Genomic DNA, 19644 nt, shown 5'->3' on the forward strand with positions numbered 1-19644 from the left:
TAAGCCTTAATTATATCTTAATTTACATTACCCCTCTATGGCATCAGTGAATACAGATATGAATGCACGATACCCATATCTCTCTTCAAATGGTGCTCCTGAGGCTCTTTTCCAATGAAATTGGTTGCGTTTGACCCCTTTGAGCACCGATACCGCCTCCACGTGATGGTCATGTTCCAGCATACGCCATGCAACTGCAGATTGGATTTGTGCTTTTCTGCCCCGTTTTACAAGCTCACCTTCTATTAAATGCTCCTTGACCCGAGTGCTGACTAGCCGTTTGGTTTGCCCTACGTAGGTACATGGGCAATCTTCGTAAGACATCCTTTAGATGCCGCTTTTTTCCTCCTGTTTTTCCGGATCTTTTTCATTGCCTAATTGCGCTTTGAGAATGTGAATCCTGCTTGGTCCTATGGCTTCGATGCCTTCTTTAATCAAGCTTCGTCACAAAGCTGGTAACATTTCCGTTGAGTATGTTATGCTGGTTCGTTGTGTGTCCGTCTTCATTTCTCTAGTTTGAAGAAAGTTGTTAAACAATTCCGTTCATTCGTATCCTGGCTTAATAAGCTATGGATTAGAGTTGGCCGAAATCCATTTGTAATGGCTATAACCACAAGATATAACGTTTCTTTTTCAAACTTTTCTTTGGCAAGAGGTATTGACAAAAGTCTATCCACCAGGGATCGGTAAATTACCACTTTATGCCGGTGTGAGTGATTAGACGTCCTGGCGATGGTATGTATTTTTTCCGATGGATATATCGATTCGAGACTGTTATTCTTCTCTAGTGTTTTGATGTCGAGGATTTGATTTCTTCCATCGTGGGGGTGCCACTTGTTGATGAAAGGAACTCCCTGATTTGAAGGCTCCACAAGGCGGGAGAGTTCGGGGACTAGCCCGAACTAATGCGACAAACGGTTCCAGGCTAGCTCTCTGACGATGGGGAGGTGTTTAGTTGGAAGTCCGACGACGTACCGAACCGGGAGTCCAACACTGTGTACGTAAATGCATCCCAAAAAAAATCCCCCTCTTTCACAATGGCTAGGACAGCATCCACATAACGTTACCAAGCTCTAGGTTTGGTCATCTGTCTTTCCATTTTCCTTTCTAGACTTGCCATGAAAATTTTACTTAATTGAGCAGATAATGGGTGACCCATCGCTGTCCTTTGGTCGTCTTATAATATTTATTCCTGAAAATAAAGTCATTTTCTGACATACATGTCGCCATTACGTTAATATACAGTTTGGCCTTTCTTTTACCCTTCGGAGTACTATCATCTTATTCGATACATTCTTCCAACTTCCGTAATGCTTCTTTCACTGGGATGCTAGGAAATAGTGTCTTTACATCGTATGTAGCTAAGATCTTCCTCTATATGCTCTTCTGCTGTCTTTCTTACTGTTGTGCTTTTGTAAATACTACCAATTTTCTGCATTTCGCGTATCAACCGTTTGGCTATGTTGTAAGTTGGAGAGTTCGTATCTGATATTATTTCTCTCATTTCTATTCCCTTTTTATGGATTTTTGGTTGACATTCCAGACTGTGCCATGTTTGGTATAATCGATTTGCGAACGTGGCACAGCAGCTTAGAATAATCAAATTTTAGCGGTGGTTTTGATGAAGTGATACCTTTCCTCGAAGCTCCCTACCAAACCATCACGGACATTAGATGATGGTGAAACGCTTCAATCACGGAGTAAGGAGACGTCCAGTACATTGTTTGTAAGGTCTCTTGACCAGAATGTGAGAAATGGTTCGCGGTGCTAATTTCTTGTCAGACCCTATGATTTTTTGCTTACAAGAAGGGTTCCGATTAACTCTCGAGCACATCGTTTTAACCAGCTTTTCCGTATGAACAAAGCCCAGCCAACCGGGTCCAGGCCTATCAACAACATCGCCTGTATCTTAGTAACCTTGCTTAACACGAAAAGTCAATACTGTTTCCACTCTATATACGACACAATTTCTCGTTAGACAACGCTACTGACAGCATTTATGGTCAAACTATCTATATTCAGGAAGGTAGAAGCAGCACCGTAGATCATGGCCATTATAAGAGGGAACAATAAAATCTAGAGGGCTTTAAAGCTTATAACTAGTCCTTCGTGACGTAAAAGGCAACAACTCACTCACCCTAAAATTGGAGATTTCGGTTTAGCTAGTGTCCGCAACCTGACTCTATCTCAAGCTAGGTGATCGTGATGGCTGTTTATGAAAATCTGGGTGCCCTCACCGCAACTTTGGCAGTGGATATTATAACCAGTACCTCGTGTAGACCCCGTAAATATTCGTACGAAGTTGACTCACCAGACTTTTGCAATAGAAGGACCGACAGGTAGTTAAGAGAACCCCTTCTGACCAACTCGTCGGTCTACTCCTTCTACTTTCTATTTGTATGTCGGTGACACTTTGTGCGAGGCGCCCAGACTACCCTGCACGGACTCATCGATTTAGAGAATGCCACCGCCCATTCTAAAGCTCTGATGCCGCCTTGGCGGTCAGTCCAAATAGGTATATTTTGTTTAGCATATGGATCATACCTCATCTGCCGTCAAGCCTCGTGTATCGCCAATATGTTATTTCATTTTTTGCAATTCAGGTATGTTATGTGGGAAAACAGAACCTTTTTAAAATCGGTTTACTTTTTGTCAGTCTGTCCGTCTATCTGCCACACGTACCTTTCTCAGAAATCGTTACACCTATTGATATGAAATTTGGTGGAAAGGTGACATGTGTGAACGCCCACACATTTAAATTAAAGGGCCATTCTCAAAAACTACCCAACCGAAAAATCTGAAAAAAAAATATGATGCGTCTATATGACATTTAGGCCCTGAAATACCCTCCGTACCGATATCTGCACAAATAAAATGAATAATAGTATGTCAATATATTTTTGAAATTTACTGCGGATACCCCCTCAGATTCATCCTAGAGCCGTAAAATTTTGCACTAATATAGGTTTTGATATTAGCGTACTGTAAGTTTGGTGAGAAATCTTATTGACAAAGTTACAGTCGGTAAAAATCGCTTCTTTTGCGTCAAATTGGTACCCCCTAAAAGATAAAATGGGGTATGTTCCACGGATATACACTACGAGCTATATATAAATGGAACCCTAATGAACCCAGATATTAATACACGAAAACTCAACAAAACCTTGCAAACTTGTTGCTACTTCGCGTCGAAAATATTGTGTCCACTCTGCTCTGATTAGGAATCCCGTTGCGAAATTTCTCCTAGAGCTCCGCCTACGGTTAATGTAGTTCGTCGAAAATGTATGAAGATCCAAGATATTGCTAGGCCATAAGGACTGGATGTCCAATGTCGATCGAAGTCGATACCACGAAAGTGGAGGAATACTTTGATCACGCAAGCTGCATAGGCTTTGAATCTTGTTACCTTCTTGTTAAATTGATCTTATTTTAGCCCCTATGTAGTCACCATATATCAAAAATATAAGTTAGGAACAATTTTCGAACAAAACTCCCATTTTGCACAAACAGGCGTAGAAAGCTATGCCGGGCTCCTTAACCGTCAGTTTCATGTTTAGTCTCTAATTTAACTTTGCATCCAAGATCACACCAAGAACCTATACATGGGGCGACATCAGTTACCAGTTTAGCGGCGACAGGTTGAAAGCTTGTATCTTCATCGTTTTTGGTTGGCTTTATAAACTTTTATTACACTCTTTCCGGCGATCCTTCTGAAATCTCTCTGATAGTGCCTCAAGACGACGCGCCGTTCAGCCCACGGGCCTATTTAAGAGGCAGCCCCAAAGTTGGGGGTTTGGGAGGCAGCAGCTAAAGTAAACTGTCTAGTTTTGCCTTTGAAGCTGACATGCTGTAAGTGCAAAAGAACTGATCTTGTCACAATTGTCGTCTAGCACACGCTTTAAGGTTTTCAACACAAAAGATGTAAGACTGATTAGCCTAAAGTCCTGCAAAAGAACAATACTAACATGTTGCTTTTGCAGCAAAGCTGGTATTATTCCGCCTTAGCTAAAAGATTTTTTTTTTCGAGGAAACCGAATCTATGTTTTCTGGCGGCTGGGTCTGCGTAATATCCAAAAAGGGCCCTAGCCCACAGGAGAAAATGCCTCTGAAGTTCATTCCATCCCGGTAGTAATGCTTTCGGATTCGGATATCGTAGACCTCGCTCGTCAGTAAAAAGTGTCTCATTAAAAAGATTTTCAGCCTTTTTCTCAAGTAAACGTGACAGTGCATAGTAATAAGATTAAGCTTTTTAAAGATTTTCTCGAGAAATCTTTGAAATCTGCGTGATAACTGAGACCGTTGTGCAGGAAACCGATTGTTTTCATACACTCTTGCAGTTTCTGCGTAAAGAGCTTCGCGAATGCGTCCTGGTGCTCAAATAATTCATCAATTGTTCGAAAGGCAATTTCGTAAACAAGTTCAATTGATAAAGCGCCACTGCCTAATCTAGCTGGTACTCATAGTACTAATAGAAAGAAGGTTGTACCATACCATTTCAAATGTTGTTCGCATTCTCCTTAGTCGACGAAGTAGGCTTGGGCTTATTGTAACAGAATGTGAATATCTATCACTGTCAGAATATATGTAGTTATATTCTTTCGTCGTTCATAGCAAGCTAACCACATATATCGAAATAACTCTTGTCAAACCAATGGACCGTCCTATCTTCTTGACAAATGAGCAGGGTCTTACTACTTTGCCAAACGGTTATGATGAGACGGGTCGTGAACCATGTCGAAAAATTGTTTTCTAAAGAGCACGTATCGAGAGTCGAGTTCAGTGAAAGTATCCCAAAACACGATAGTTAAAGTTTTATGCTGTCTCAACAGAGGAGTCGGATTCTGCAAGGGTTCCTGCAACTTCTTTTCATCCTGCTGCGCTGGAGTAAAGTCCAATGTAGTCGTAATGATAGAAATTTATTACTGTTGATTTTTAACAAAGCAACCTATGCCTATGTATCCGAATTATTGCTGTTGGCAGGAATAGACTTTTTCGAGTGATCTTCAGGAGGGAATGATATCTGGCTCAGCATTTATACTAGTGGAAAAAAGGCCTACCTAAAACCTACCGCAACTAAGGAGTACGCACCCGAATTTTACAACGCAACTCTACTCTTGAGCCCACAAGTAACTAGGCCCAACCACACCCACCATGAAAATCCCACAAGAGAGTAACCGCAAATAACCGGACTACTCTGGTTCCCATGGTACCATATAACCTCTGGTGAGGCTTCGTGATCGAGACGATTTCAAATGAGTCCCGTGCAGGCTCAGGTCTGATCGCCCTGCTTAGGCCTTGGGGCATTCGTCAACTGCATCAAAACCAGCAAGTCAATGTGAATACAGCGTCTCCCGGTGCTACCACTTCTTTTCTTGGTCACTTTGTGTGCTAACAAGGTTGCCCTGTCTGCCTCCTCGCCACATCGGAACACTAAATAACAGAAAATTCAATCTTTTTGTTCTTGTTAGAGATAATAATAATAATAAGTTCTGTTTCGCTCGCTTTATGAGAATGGCCCTTTGGTCCACGACGTGATGATAAACAGTCATGGTTTTGGAAGTTGACATCTACTTGGGAGGACCAAAATTGTTAAATTATTAAGGTGCTTTTTGTTCATCTTGGTATTCCCAGTTGCTGCTCCTATTTATCGGTGTTAATATGGATGTAGCGCGTTACCAATTAGAACGTTAGTTCTAATATAGCTGTCTATGATTCTCTTCCTTGTTTTAAGTAAAAACGATGTCAAGCAAATTGGTCCGAAAGGTTTAAATTGAAAAGGATCCTTTTTATCCGGTTTCGGAATAAATACCAATTTTACCTACCTCTAAGACTACGCCTGAAATAGAACTGAGAAAATACCATCAACTTCGGGTGATTCCAGTTTTTTAAAAGTTCCCTCTGCCAATCGTACTCTAGCTTCCGAGTACAACTCTTTTGCTAGTTTTCAATTTGTTCTCCTTCTGTAAAAGTGTTGTTGTCCTCCACTATGTGGTAGTATCTCGGGAAATGAGTTGTGATCAGCAGACATACCATGTCTTCTTCAGTCTCGGTAAATGTTCCACTTTCCTACTTCAGACGGACAGAAGGTGTTGCCTTATCTTTGGTTATAGTGTTGTATAGTCCAGATGCTTCTGTGGTTGGTAAAATCCCTTCACTAAATTCCCTGTCTCATTCTGTTTGGGTTCTTATTCCAGCAGAGTAAATTGCTTACTTAACTATCTTAGCCAGACAGCTCATATGCGTCAATGATGACTCTGTTAGGATCTTCCAGCACTATTTCCTCCCACCTATGGATGAGCCATGTTTAACCTCAAGTTCCTTGAATATAAGTCCCAATCTGTTCCCTTGGTATTCCTTACTGTTCTTGTTGCTTCCGAGTTGTCATCAATATCGAGTCTGCCTATTCTAGGATCCGACATGTAAGGCACCCTTCAAATCTTTACCAGCCCATTCATCATAGTGCTCCCTAGAATTATGTCTTGTACCACTTGCCGGTGCTGGTCACGAATGTTGGTGTGTTCCCTACATTATATATTTCTAACTTATCGATAAGGATAAATTCAAGAAGGTACTCGCCTCTTTGATTGTAATCGCTGTTTCCGCAGATTTCATGATGGGCGTTGGCACGACACCCAAGGAGAAATTTTAGCATCTTCCACTCGCAAAACTTCACCACTCTAACGACTAATTGTGTTGAGGTCCGAGTGTCGCTGATATCCCCGGACATTCTGAAGATCGCGCTCTTGTTCTACATTTGCATGTAAAGATGGAGTTGAATCAATCTTTATAGACCTGGTCGTGTAATGAAAAGTAGTCCAATGACACGACTGCCTCCCGAGTTCTCCTACCGGCTTCCAATGAGACTTGGTCGCTAATCAGAGACTCTGAAAGACTTATATACTCGTATTTCAAATTGCGTTTAGGAATTATGCAAGTTCTTGGCTATTCGCAAGACCATGCCAGATTACCTGCATGCCTTCTCTTTGTAGATCACGAATCTGTCTGCGGTACACCCAGGATTCTTCAGCCAGCACTATTCCAATGTTATCCTTGAACGTTGCCCTTACAGTTACTTTTGATTCAGTTTTTGCATGGTGGAGGTTGAACTAGGCTATTTTAGTGCTGATCATTGGTTTCATTAGCGTTTAGGGCTCTTCGCCAATGTTGGAGTATCATCATACGCCTCTGCCGTGGCTCATCCTTGCTTTTCGTTGTCCCCCTTGATCTTTAGAAGGTCCAGGTCTAGGTCATCCACCCTCTCCTATCTAGTGGATAGCAGTTCCACTTCCCTGATCGGCTCTGACCTTTCAGCCTCCATGGCTTCTTCCTTGGTTTCTCCATATACACAAGTACAGAAATGCTGCCAAATTTATAATTGATAAGGCAGTTACGGAGTCTAATTACCCCCACGGATCGGGCATCTACCCCGATAGTGAGGACTTTACCTTTGCCCTCCTCTTTGCTTCTGAACACTTTTCATAATCGCATGTGGAGAACTTTGTTCTAAGCGATTAAGAGAGGCAGAAGTTTCTCCGTTTTAATCGCTGCGGCTTTGGGAAGGTCGACTATGTGCACTTGGCATGTCATCCACAGCACATATCGATAGTTCTGCTCCCTTCCATCCTTAAAAATTGGGGGACTATGATTCTATCGCCTTAAATTCAATGGAAGAACATGGCCGCCAATGAAAACCGGGATACACGATTTGCATTATAAAAAAGATGGAGAGATGCTTATGAGGATCGTTTGACCCAAACTTTTCCCTATCATAAAATGTTGAAATGGCCTATTAAAGCTACAATTTAGACTTATAGACCTGATATTTAAACTGGCTCGAAACGTGATATCCTCCAGAAAAAAGGTTATGACATCAAAAACACATTTAATTACTGCCTACTGGAGATGCCTCTACCCGGATGAAAAACCTAATGAGTCGCGTTAGGTCTCAGCGCCAGGTTCATTTCTGTAAAATATGGTATTTCCATTTTTCCCAATCCGAAGAAGGCTATTATTCGGCTTTGCTGCAGCTGTCATGCGAAGCAGAGTGAACATCTTAGAAATAAACGATTGTTTTTTAAACTAAATGGCGAACAAACATATTTTCTTATCCTGCATGTGTCGGGAGCCAGGTGCCCCACCCCCCCCCCCCCCCCCCCCCCCAGTCTCGAGGAGTGGATTCAGCAACGATACGGTGTAATCTCTAAATCAGGAAGTTACAGGAAGTATCTGTACCGAATTACGATGAATAATTTTCCTGAATATGGTGGTGCAGCATATCTGATGTCTACTGTTCGTAATCGGCCTCAAAAAGGAAGAGATTGACAGATACTTAACTGTATTGTCTTATTGAGTATGGGCTTCATTTGAGTAAAATTCTAGACAACTATGTAAAGTATGTCAGACTATTGACTTTAATGCGATGCTGGCATTCTAGTGTGCCCCTCCCTTCCTGCTTTTTCACCAAATATAAAATTGGGTGACCTCCTGTAAGTAAAGGGTCTCATAGACTACATGCCACTACAAAATTCGTGATAATTGGTTTTTTCGTCCTGGCAAAAATCAGTTATTGCAGATAGACAAATCTTGAATAATAAAGTTGTTTTACACGGAATCTCAAGGAAGAAAGACAAGCTAAAGAATTAGCAATTGACTACTCAGAGTGGAAGGCTCAATATTCCCTTTCTATCAATATATGATATAAATCAAATTTATGCATATACACTTGCGTGTGTTCACTCTATAAAGGGATTTAGGGGTAGCGATAGTCTACAGGGATTTTCTGATTGGATAATTTCGATTTTACACTTGCTGTATTAACTCTCTTCCGGTACAAATTAATAGCATAGTTGGGCTCATATCGTTGAATAGGAACATATGTACATATATGCCCATATTTCGAGACAGTTCGACCTACATATTGACTATAAATACCAACACACATTCGTTCAATACAATTAACCTTGACGAATATTAAACTTTGGTAATGCCCCTTGAATAGTGCGACGATACTCAAAAGAACAATGCACAGCAAATACTTCTACTAAGGTAAATTCACCACCATCTTAGTCTCAATAATGCTTTGAATTTGAATTCACATAGAATCTGCCGATTTACAGGAAATTGTATTGTCTCAAGACTAAAATCTATAAATGGGGCCACGGTTCGGGGAGCACAGTTTTCGTTTGATTCGATTGGATTAAAATTGAACAAACAACAAACTCACTTTTAGTCTTGCTTCAAGTAACTCCAAGGAAACCCGCCAACGACGAAATCATTCGCGAAAGTTTTCTGAAACGGTTATACATACATATTTGTCAGTCAATTTTCATATATTCGCGTTGTAACGACACCGGTTGGAAGGAAATTATTCGGTTCTCATTCGCATTCTGTAATACATCAAAGTGGTAGGAAAATCAATGTGCGATTTTTTCCTCTTGAAATCGGTTGTTTTGTAATTCGACTTGGATCCAAATGGTTCAGAAATTAAAGGTCAATAAACAATATTTAGTTGAATTGAAGAGAAAAGTATAGTTTAAATATTGGTGGATGATATTGTGCTTCACTGACATTGTTTCAATATTGATTTTCAGGATCGCAATGGACCAAATTCTCCAGGATCTCCATTGAAATCACCCACGAAAAATGCTAGCTCTCGACCAGCCAGCACCACCCCTTCTACAAAGTCGAATATTTCGAGAAGTGCGTCCAGATCAAGAAATCTCAAGACACCAGAACCGGAGGCCCCGAAGAAAGGTAAGATGTAACACTTAATATGTTAATTAATTGATTTTGTTGTAAACCTAACAACTTTCGAAAATTTCATTCGATTATGTAGTCAAATAATTATTCGACGAATTTCGATTTCTATAGTTTGAAGTATCTCAACTGAGCGTTAAGGATAATACCCGTTCTATATAGGCCAATGCATATTGATACATATTTATCGTTAAAAGAATGTTTCAATTTTATAGTAAATTATCCATCTTTCATGCTTGTAAAGCCGTTTATATCGAAGAAAATTTCTTGCCTAATCATAAGGTGACATATCAGAGCCTCCTTTCAGTTAAATAACTATCGACGATAGCAGGGAGATAGGCGGGAATACCAACCTTCGCTAGAGATTTCCGTATTAAATTCCAATTGGCCGAATTGAATGTATTTTTCACATCCAGGGTTACTACCACGCAATATTTGCTGGTACCACACTTTCCATGAATTGCATCTTCGGCAAAGCCAGTAACCAATTTGATGGCATCAATGGTTGATCTGGCTTTACGGAAGCCATACTGCCGATCTGGAAAGCCGCCTTGGTTCCCAACAACCGGGAGTAATCTATTACAGATTACCCGCTCTAACATTTTCCCTACAGTGTCCAAAAGACATATGAGTCTGTATGAGGATGGTTCACCTGGAGGTTTACCAGGCTTAGGCAAAAGTACCAATTTCTGCCGCTTCCATGTCGCTGGAAATATCCCCTCGGACATGCACGCTCAACTCAGCGAATATATCTAGTCTTGATCTCACGGCAAGCTTAAGGACCTTATTCGGTACTCTGTCCAGTCCCGGAGCTTTATTGTCTCCAATTCTACCACAGATATCCAGCAACTCGTCTCTGGTGACAGCCGGAATTGTCGTCACATTCAAAGGTGGTTGGAATGTGTCGATGCTCTCCTCTTGCTGGGGGAATAACCCCTGGATGATTTTCTGCAAGAGAGTAGGACACGTGATCTGTGGAGATGAATCGTCCCATCACGATTTTGTAGGTACCCCTAAACGGGTTTACGTCCGCTTCTGAGCAAAGCTCTTTAAAGCATTTCCTCTTACTTCGCTGGATGGCGAGCTTGAGGGTTTTGCGCTCTTTTTGCCCCTGATCGACTCTACCTACGGTCCTTTGAGCGGCTCTTCTGGCTCGATGGCAGGCTGATCGAAGACCAGCCAGTTCACCATTCCACCAGTAGTTTGGTCTCCTACTGGGGAATGAGCACCTCCTAGGCATGGATGTATCACATGCTTTGGAGATGCATTAGGCCCCTTGGACGGCTCTTTCCGCAGAGGCGCCTTCTTTATTAGGTTCATCTAACCACACCTTTATGAAAGTCTGTTCATCCAAAGTTTTAACAGACCAGCCTGAAATCTTTCTCGGTTTCGGCCATGATGGATCTTTGCCCTGTGGCGGGATACATGTCTCAAAGAAGATCGTCTGGTGATCGCTGGGGGTGTAACGTTCGCTGACGCCCCAAGACATACAACGCGCCAGCGCAGGGTTGACAAAGGTCAGGTCTACAACCGAACTTGACCCCCTTTCTGAAAGGTGTCCACAACACCTTCGTTAGCCAAAACTATGTCCATCTGCGCAAAAGCCTAAACAACGGTGGCTTGATACGCTGGATGGGAATTTAAAAGCCTCGAGATTGCACCCGGAATAGGCATTCGATAGAGCCAAATGGCGAAACCAATCACGACGAGCCGACCCCGCTTATGAACAGGACAAAGGCTGAAGAAAAAGAAGAAGAAACTGCGCCCCCTTGACATTTGATTCTCTGCTACCCCACTCAAGGGCCCAAGCGTTGAAATCACCAGCAATCACTTTTGGACTTCGTCCCCTTGCTTCGAGAACAACATTATCAAGCACTTCCTCGAATTCAGACAGTGTCAGACTTGGTAGGGCGTAGCAGCTGTATACATATACACCACTTATTTTCGCCCATACAAAGCTACTGGCTGCCTGACTTGCAGAACATTGTATGGCCTGCCGACCGCAAGCCCATATTGCCGCTCGACCAGTCCAATCTATGACCCATATGCCATCGTGACGGTTTCTATATGACTCACTTATGATGGCAATTTCCATCTCAGATTCGAACGTGGTCTGCTCAAGTAAATCCTGAGCCACCCTGCAATAATTGTGGTTTATTTGAATAAATCTCATTTTCTCATTGCGTTGAGCACGTTCCTAAATTCTGGACATTCACTACTTCCGGCACAATAGGCATTTGGGGTCCCTATTGCACTCTCTGGCAATACGGCCCTCCTCCCCACACCGTCTGCATCGATCGGATCGATCAATGCTGCTGATGCATGCCCTCGCGAAGTGCCCAAACATGAGGCATTTAAAGCACCTCTTTAGTGAAGCTTGCTCTCTTAAACGGCAGACAACCCATTCAATCCGAACTTTTCCGGCAGCCAACCACTTCTGCGCTACCTCCGCTGGTGCTCGTATTGTGGCCGTTTGAGTACCACCATAGGCTTTTTGTTAACTCACAACAGACTCCTCGGTAAGTTCTTGCAACTTGAATTGCTCCTTCAAAGCAGTACAAATTTCTCCTTTCGATGTCACTTCATCGAGATGCTTACACTATATGTAGATCTCAAGTTTTGGACACGCACTGCGGCATTCTCCCCAAGTGAGTTATTCACTTGAGTGCGAAAGTCATCAGTTTTGCCCAAGCTGGATCTTTTCAGCTCGAACATGAAATCCCCTTTCTGGGTTCTTCGGATTCGGTTCACATTTCCGCTCCGATCTTTTAGGTCGAAATCTGCTTTAACCTTTCTGAGTATCTCTGCGTAGGGCAGATTGCCCTTACTGGAGATAACAATCGCATCCGGACGGGTTCGCACTTTTGCTTTTCCTTTCGTTTTTTTTACTGGTAACTTAAGTCCATTCTTCGTTTCCGTTCGTCTTGGGCTTCACAATGCTGGTCGACTTTCGTACATTCGCTGCACGCTTTCCTCTTTCAGAGCTATTGGTTCTAGTTTTCAGAGTTTCCTGTCCGCCTTTTTTCTTTTAGGCGCCTGCTGATTATTTAAAGGATCCCCCTCTTTTTCACGTACTCGTTTATTTCTTCGTGATTCGATGGTAGTACGGTTAGGTGTCAGTGGGGTCCCTTGTGACACTGTTGGTGCAGCGGGATTCGGCGTATCCTTAGTATTCTTTTCCTCCATTTGCGATCTACTATAGAGGACTCTAATAGCCCTCACCATATTCTTTATGGCTTGGTGCACTTTGTGCTTGTCCTTGATGAACTCGGACAGCTCAACTAAGGGTAATTCCTCCGGATCGAGACTCTGCTCCCTATAAGCCCCAACAGGGTTACTCCTATTTTGTTGTCACCAAATATAATCATGTTGGGTTAAGTTTATCTCAGAGTTATAAAAGTTGGTAGTAGTATAGAATATAATATGAAGCATATTATCCCCAAGTTTGATCAAAATCATGTTAATACCAACAAAGTTACAGTACCTGAAAGTTGATTTTTCAGTGTAAATTTACTGCAACTAAATATAAATGTCACACTAAAGTGAGCAGTCTGACATGCTAAATGCATATACATAACGGGCTACGTACAAATGGTATAGTTCTGCACTATACTCACAGAAGAAGCATACAAAACCCTTCATACCTAAAGCGCCCAGCTTCCCGATTTCCGTATTGTTATCTTTCAATCGAATTGTGATTGTAACTAAAGATGTATTTTTTCATGATTTATCAAAAACTATAGGAATAGATTTTCGGCGTCTTTTTGCTTACTTTCAGTAAATAACTATATTCTCACCTTTCTATAGTTCCAATGAACAAGGTTCAAGTTGGACATGCGCCTTCACCAAATTTGAAAGCGGTTCGGTCTAAAATAGGATCTTTGGATAATGCGAGCTACAAGCCCGGCGGTGGAAACGTTAAAATTGAAACTAAAAAGGTTGAAATTAAAGCAGCACCAAGAATAGAAGCGAAGAATGATAAATACATGCCCAAAGGCGGTGACAAAAAAGTAAGTAATATTTGAATCCGGCATTAGAAACGAATACACTGTGAAAATCTCGAAAGGTATAATTTCAATCAACAGATAACTTTCATTTTTGTCACCTTTCACTTAATCGGTAGTTGAAGCTTTAAAAGATTTCCTCCAAATTTAAATTTAGCGCACTTTTCAGCAGAGTATTAAAGTATTCACGTAAGAGCGCACGTAGTTTGGGATAACTGCAAAAGTATAATAACTTTCTCAATCATCAATATCTTTATATTATAATATCTATATCATAACTTCGCATAATTCTTATAGATATTTTTTTGATTAGTCACGACAAAAAATGTAGATGAAAAATATTTAATGTTGAACTCGTTTCAGATTTTGCGTGTTTCATAGACCAAACCCGAAAATACATAAAAGTAATTTCCGTTCTTTGTTCAAATTTTGTTAAATTACTTTGTGAACAAAAAAAATCGATATTGACTCGTATGCTCCCACATGCTCTTACGTGTGTGACGTGAATGATTTTCTGCTAAATTCAATGAAATAATTTGGACGAGGTAAATTTTTCCTTAAAAGGAAGGACTTGATTCTCTGCTAATTAGGTCCATTAGTTTGATTTAAAATTTTTGCCAGAATCCCGTCGCCTATACCCTGAAATTGAAAATGCAGCAGATGTTGATTTATGTATGTGTTTCTGAACCTTCTTCAGTTATTTCGCTTTGAATTATTCGCTGTATTTGAGTTCATATCAACGTTTTAAATATAATAATATAACTGTGTCCAAAGGTTGCGAAAATCTTCCAGATATAATATAATATAATACCTTAAATTACAATCTGAGCTGCAGCAATCGAGAAACACTACAAAAATACCGTCTTTCGATCAAAATTTGATCCACTCAGCCATGAAATTAGACATTGTTTCATGATTCCCAATAATCGATGCCATTCTACAGTAAAAATCCGTGCAAACAATCTCTATCTTCATGCAGTACCCTATTTTAAATAAATTGATACATCTCTCAACATGTAAGAACCATCAAACGAAATCCGTATTAGCTATTTATTGCCATTACCATCATTCGGAAGTCATCAGAATGCATCACTTTGTCCCAGAATTTTCGCAGATATATCTATTTTTCACTTTCATATCTAAATATTTTAGATAATTTCAACCAAACTTCAATGGAATGCTAAATCAAAAATTGGTTCATTAGAGAATGCTCATCATAAGCCTGGCGGTGGTGATAAAAAGATAGAAACAGTAAAAACTGACTTTAAGGATAAAGCTAAACCGAAAGTCGGCTCGAAGGATAATACGAAACACACCCCTGGAGGTGGTGATATTAAGGTAAGATTTAGTAAAGAGTTTCGCTTTTAAGCAAATTGTCTTTTAATATTCAAATATATTAATTACATGGAGCATGTTTGTTATAGGAGTAAAAAAATAATTTTAACTTATTCAAACTAGAATAGAGTGAAATATATTTTGAATCTTGGATGTCCCTCTATTTATTTTTCCTAGAAATATGGTCAAAAACTGTAATCTGCATGAAGTTTTAAATCTTTTTCCAATTAAATAAGTGTTGCATGTTTTATTCAACAAAACTATATATGAATACCCGTGATATTCAATTTATTTAAAAATCTTATTGCATATGCTTTAATTACTCAGGGGTTTGCCAATTTTAACCAAAGTCAAAGCTAAAACGGATTTTTATCATCACGTTATCATCTCTCCTAGTTATATTTAGTTTCTATCAAAATATTCAAAATTACATAAACCTAATCGAAAATGTACATAATGCAAGTTAAATATTTATCTATATTTCCGAATTTATAACAGCAACGCCTTTATGCCCAGTAAACCAACTGATTCAAAAATATTTCAAACCAATCAACTGAACACCATATATACACATTCGCATCCAAGAAAGGATTGAAATATTATTTTCCAAAAGTTAGGGTATTTTTAGAATATAATTCTTCCAAACATTTTCGCTCCTTTTCGTTTCCTAAACTTAGATCCTCATAATTGGACAAAGTGTTTAAATTTTGGTTTATTGGGTCCAAACAAAAGATTCTCAAATCTAAATTTTCTATCAAACCATACATGAATCGATCATTTTTTGAAATAAGTGAAATCCAGTTTTCCAATTTTTTTTCTAGGATAAGAAAGGATATGTTTTGCAAAGTTACAAAAGTAACTTTTATAGGGAGAAATTGTGTCAATTACTGTAAATATCAGCGAGGGCTCATTCAAAAAAGAATAGTTCTCGTAAGTTAACAATAATTGAAGGGATTTTCACTACTTCCTGAAGAACTATTGTGTTTCTTCCATGGTTATTGTGTGCACATCAATGAGGCCTATAATGAAATATTTTAGAGTATCGCCTCCTCCAACCCTTTGCCTGGTGTATTTTCCTGCTGCGCAGAAAAGCCGAGCTTCGTTTCAAACCATGTATTTGCAGAGATATCATCAGTTGATAGTTTAGTAGTTATTACGAAAAATCACCAATGATATGATAATGAAAAACTGCTGACTTAACATTTAAACGAGAGAAAGGCCACATTTTTATATTTTAGTATTTTTTTTTATTTTTTGAGATATTTTTTGAAAAGATGTCTTTTTTGAAAAAATAGAAAATTTTTTTTTGGGGTAAATCACGGGGGAATCGCTCATCGGCGCGATATAACTTTCGTTTCTTATACCACCGTCACCACCCCAAATTTCATGTCAATCGGTCTTGACTGAAAAAATTTAGAGGTTGAAAGCTTTAATGGCTGGACTAATAGTCGAAATTGCAAGTTTGTGGGCAGGTTACAATTGTTTGCGTAGTTTGCAATATGAAAAAAATTGCAAGTTGGTTAGCGACGCTCAAGTGGCTCGCATATCCTTGATAGAAAAGGAAAGTTTGATTCAAGTAGGGAACAATCATCCGAATGAACCAAAAACAACATGGGCTTTTCCACTCACTCATTCGAGGCAGTTTCATAAATATGTGGTCCAATTATTTTCTAGCATTCTTGCGCGGATTTTCCGTTGTGTGCTAGGGCAGTACCTCACCACTAGCAGAAACGCTTACCATTTACCGTAGTATTTTCCTTTTCAGATCCTCTGGAAACCGTGGTAATAAATGCCTTTTTTATCTACCTTTCTTCCGGAAAATTGTTCCGCTCCGGTCTTTGACTTGGCGCAAGTTTATTAGCCTCAGGAATTGGTTGTGTTCCAGTTTCACCGATGTCCTTGAAAAAGACTTGTGTTTTGTTTTTGAAGTAAAAACAACTGGCTGAAGATACAACGCAGGTTTACTTCGCCATGCCGGAGTTCAAATATGGGCCTTCCTGAAATAATGCTAATGCTAATAATGAAGGCTTGTTATTCAGTGTTAATAAGGATTTTTCCTAAAAACTTTCCTTTACCAACCAAGAGTAGGTCTCCATTAAACTGCATCGGATAGACACATTTAGATTGTTTTTAGTCTTAAATTACTGATCTGGAGACTTGATTTTGGAAAGTCCTAGAATTTTCCTTTTTCAAAATGATCGATTCAAACATATTATACAGATACAGTATCGCTAACAGCTTGGAATATGCATTACAACAGTATATAGCCAACAAATAATCAAACGAAACTACATATATACCCGAAACTGTGTATGTGATTCCGATTTTACCATTTCATAACATTTTCATTTTTTTTACATATTTCTCCTTGAATTTTTCTAAAAGGCTAACGAGGGCAAATCCGAAAATAACGTAAGTATGGGGAGCAAGGACAATTTTTGTTTTTTGTTTCCAACATTTGTTGAGAAATTTTCTCAATCCTAAAATCTATCTGCACCCCTTTCTGGAACGCAAATCATTAGCACATTGTCAGTTGAAAATTCACATATTTCAAAATTATCTCTTCAATGAGTGTAAATTGAATAGAACTCACTACTGGGTAGATTTGGTACTTGAGTGAAATTATCTGAAGGTGATCTTTAGTTTTATAAAATTAAGATTTTGTCTTAATTTTTAAACCAAGCGCATGCACTGTATACATATTATTAAGAAAAATCTAGAAAATTCATAAGGATTCGTTTGTTACTAGCGGTACTGTGGTGGTCTTATGAAAATTTCTAATTTTTCTCTATATCCACGAAACCTTGTAAATACTAACATAATGCAATTCGATTTTGTGTGAATACTTTCTTGCAGATACAAACTCATAAGCTAGAAATTAAGGCACAAAGTAAGATTGGTTCACTGGATAATGTAAAGCACAAACCAGGTGGCGGAGATAAGAAAATATTTGACGACAAGGATTATTTAAAGAATGTTGAGCACCCAGTTGCACCAACTTCACCCACCACGCAGGTAACATCTTAAAGATACACTTGACTGGTTCAAGATATCTACTAGAAAATTGAATATTTTGCTTAAGTTTCTATCCTTTGACTTTAGCAACCGTAATTTAAGTGAATTTTGCACAAACTCTACACATAGCAGTAAACTTACTATTTAATTATGTACTAATTGTTAGAGTCACCTAAATTCAATATTTATTTTTAAAGGTTTATAGAAAACTTGAAATGGTTCTAGAAAAGAAGATTTTATTAAAAATAAAAATAAAACTAGTGGAGATAATATAGAATAATGAATACCGCTAAAAAAAAATAATAATGGTATTGTCTGCTATTCGACTCCAACTATATAGGGTGTCCCGTTTATAATGGTACAAATTTTAACGATAGATAGTACTACTTGTTTGAGGAAAATTGGTCCATAAAATGAGTCTATCTTTTACCATTACAGAGTTATAGCGTTTCTGTGAATAGTGTCAAAAAGCTTAATCTTCACTTAAATATATCAGTTTTAGTGGTTTTTCCATTAATTTTCCATATTCGCAATTAAATATTTAAGTGAATTTGCTCCATATTAAGACCACGTTTTCTCCCATTTAATGCGTAATAATAATAATAACCGTTGGCGCAACAATCCATATTGGATCAGGGCCTTGAAATGTGTTATAGCACTTCATTCGAATTGGTGAACCTTACTTCTATTTTGGTAGCTTAATGAGGGCCGATGAACGCAGTTTATCGTACACTCTGGCGCCATCTTACCAGCTCTTGGATTTTTCGTGAAATATGCCTTTTGGATACGTCTATTTTATAAATTGTTTGTAATAACGTGAACGTGTCACCTGTATATATGATTAAAATCGTTTGACTGTCTGTCTTTTTACCTGGCAGGGGTCAAAACCATCATGGATACGGATCTGGACGCGCATGCCGGATTCTGACCGACCCATGTTTTCTCTACACCCTTCCCACGGGACTATCGTTCTAGTATTGCTTCCCGGGGCTATTCACTTGTTAACTGTTCACTCTATATACATATACATGAGGTGCTGCCACTTTGCATGGTGTTGATTGCAGTAGTTTCCCTTCTATGTCTTCGTTCCGCTTCTGCTTCTTTTAATCGATTATGGATCCGTTTCACCATTACGCGTCCTATACAACCCACCAGATTTTCCATCGTTAAAAGGGTATTTCACTCAATTTCTAGGTTTCTCCTTAAACTTTCAAATCTTGGTCAGGTGAAGAAAACGTGTTCTACATATTCGACTGCACCTTCACACGTAGAGCAATCGGGTGATTCAACCGAACCTATGGAAGTACTTCCTGTACACACTGGGCCCGGTTAAGAACTGTGTGGAATAGTAGCTCCTCCCACCATGGTTTCGCATACATAGTGCACATACTTCAAACCGACCATTCTTTGCCTGCTTGCGGAGAGCACTTAGCCGATATACAGCTGGAAACTGTCTGTGACTTTCTACAGTTTTTATACCTGATAACCACACTTTGGAATCATCCTTGCTAAGTTGAGCTGTTGGTCGCTGCTT

General features: G+C 39.5%; 1 protein-coding gene across 8 annotated transcripts in view; it reads left to right on the plus strand.

Annotated features, from left to right (window-relative positions):
• The window catches only part of LOC119658471 (microtubule-associated protein tau), a 53307-nt gene that overhangs the window by 20370 nt on the left and 13293 nt on the right, over nt 1-19644 (plus strand). For 4 of the 8 annotated variants that reach the window (XM_038065893.1, XM_038065896.1, XM_038065899.1 and 1 more), the window contains exons 5-9: nt 9591-9753; nt 13564-13766; nt 14913-15098; nt 17481-17507; nt 17952-18110. In XM_038065893.1, coding sequence (XP_037921821.1) covers nt 9591-9753; nt 13564-13766; nt 14913-15098; nt 17481-17507; nt 17952-18110 — 738 coding nt within the window. Of the gene's footprint in view, nt 1-9590; nt 9754-13563; nt 13771-14912; nt 15099-17480; nt 17508-17951; nt 18111-19644 lie in introns of those variants that run through there. The other 4 variants (XM_038065895.1, XM_038065897.1, XM_038065900.1 and 1 more) reach the window with 3 other exon arrangements.

This window comes from Hermetia illucens, chromosome 5 (assembly GCF_905115235.1).
Source record: "Hermetia illucens chromosome 5, iHerIll2.2.curated.20191125, whole genome shotgun sequence".
NCBI classification, from domain to species: domain Eukaryota; kingdom Metazoa; phylum Arthropoda; class Insecta; order Diptera; family Stratiomyidae; genus Hermetia; species Hermetia illucens.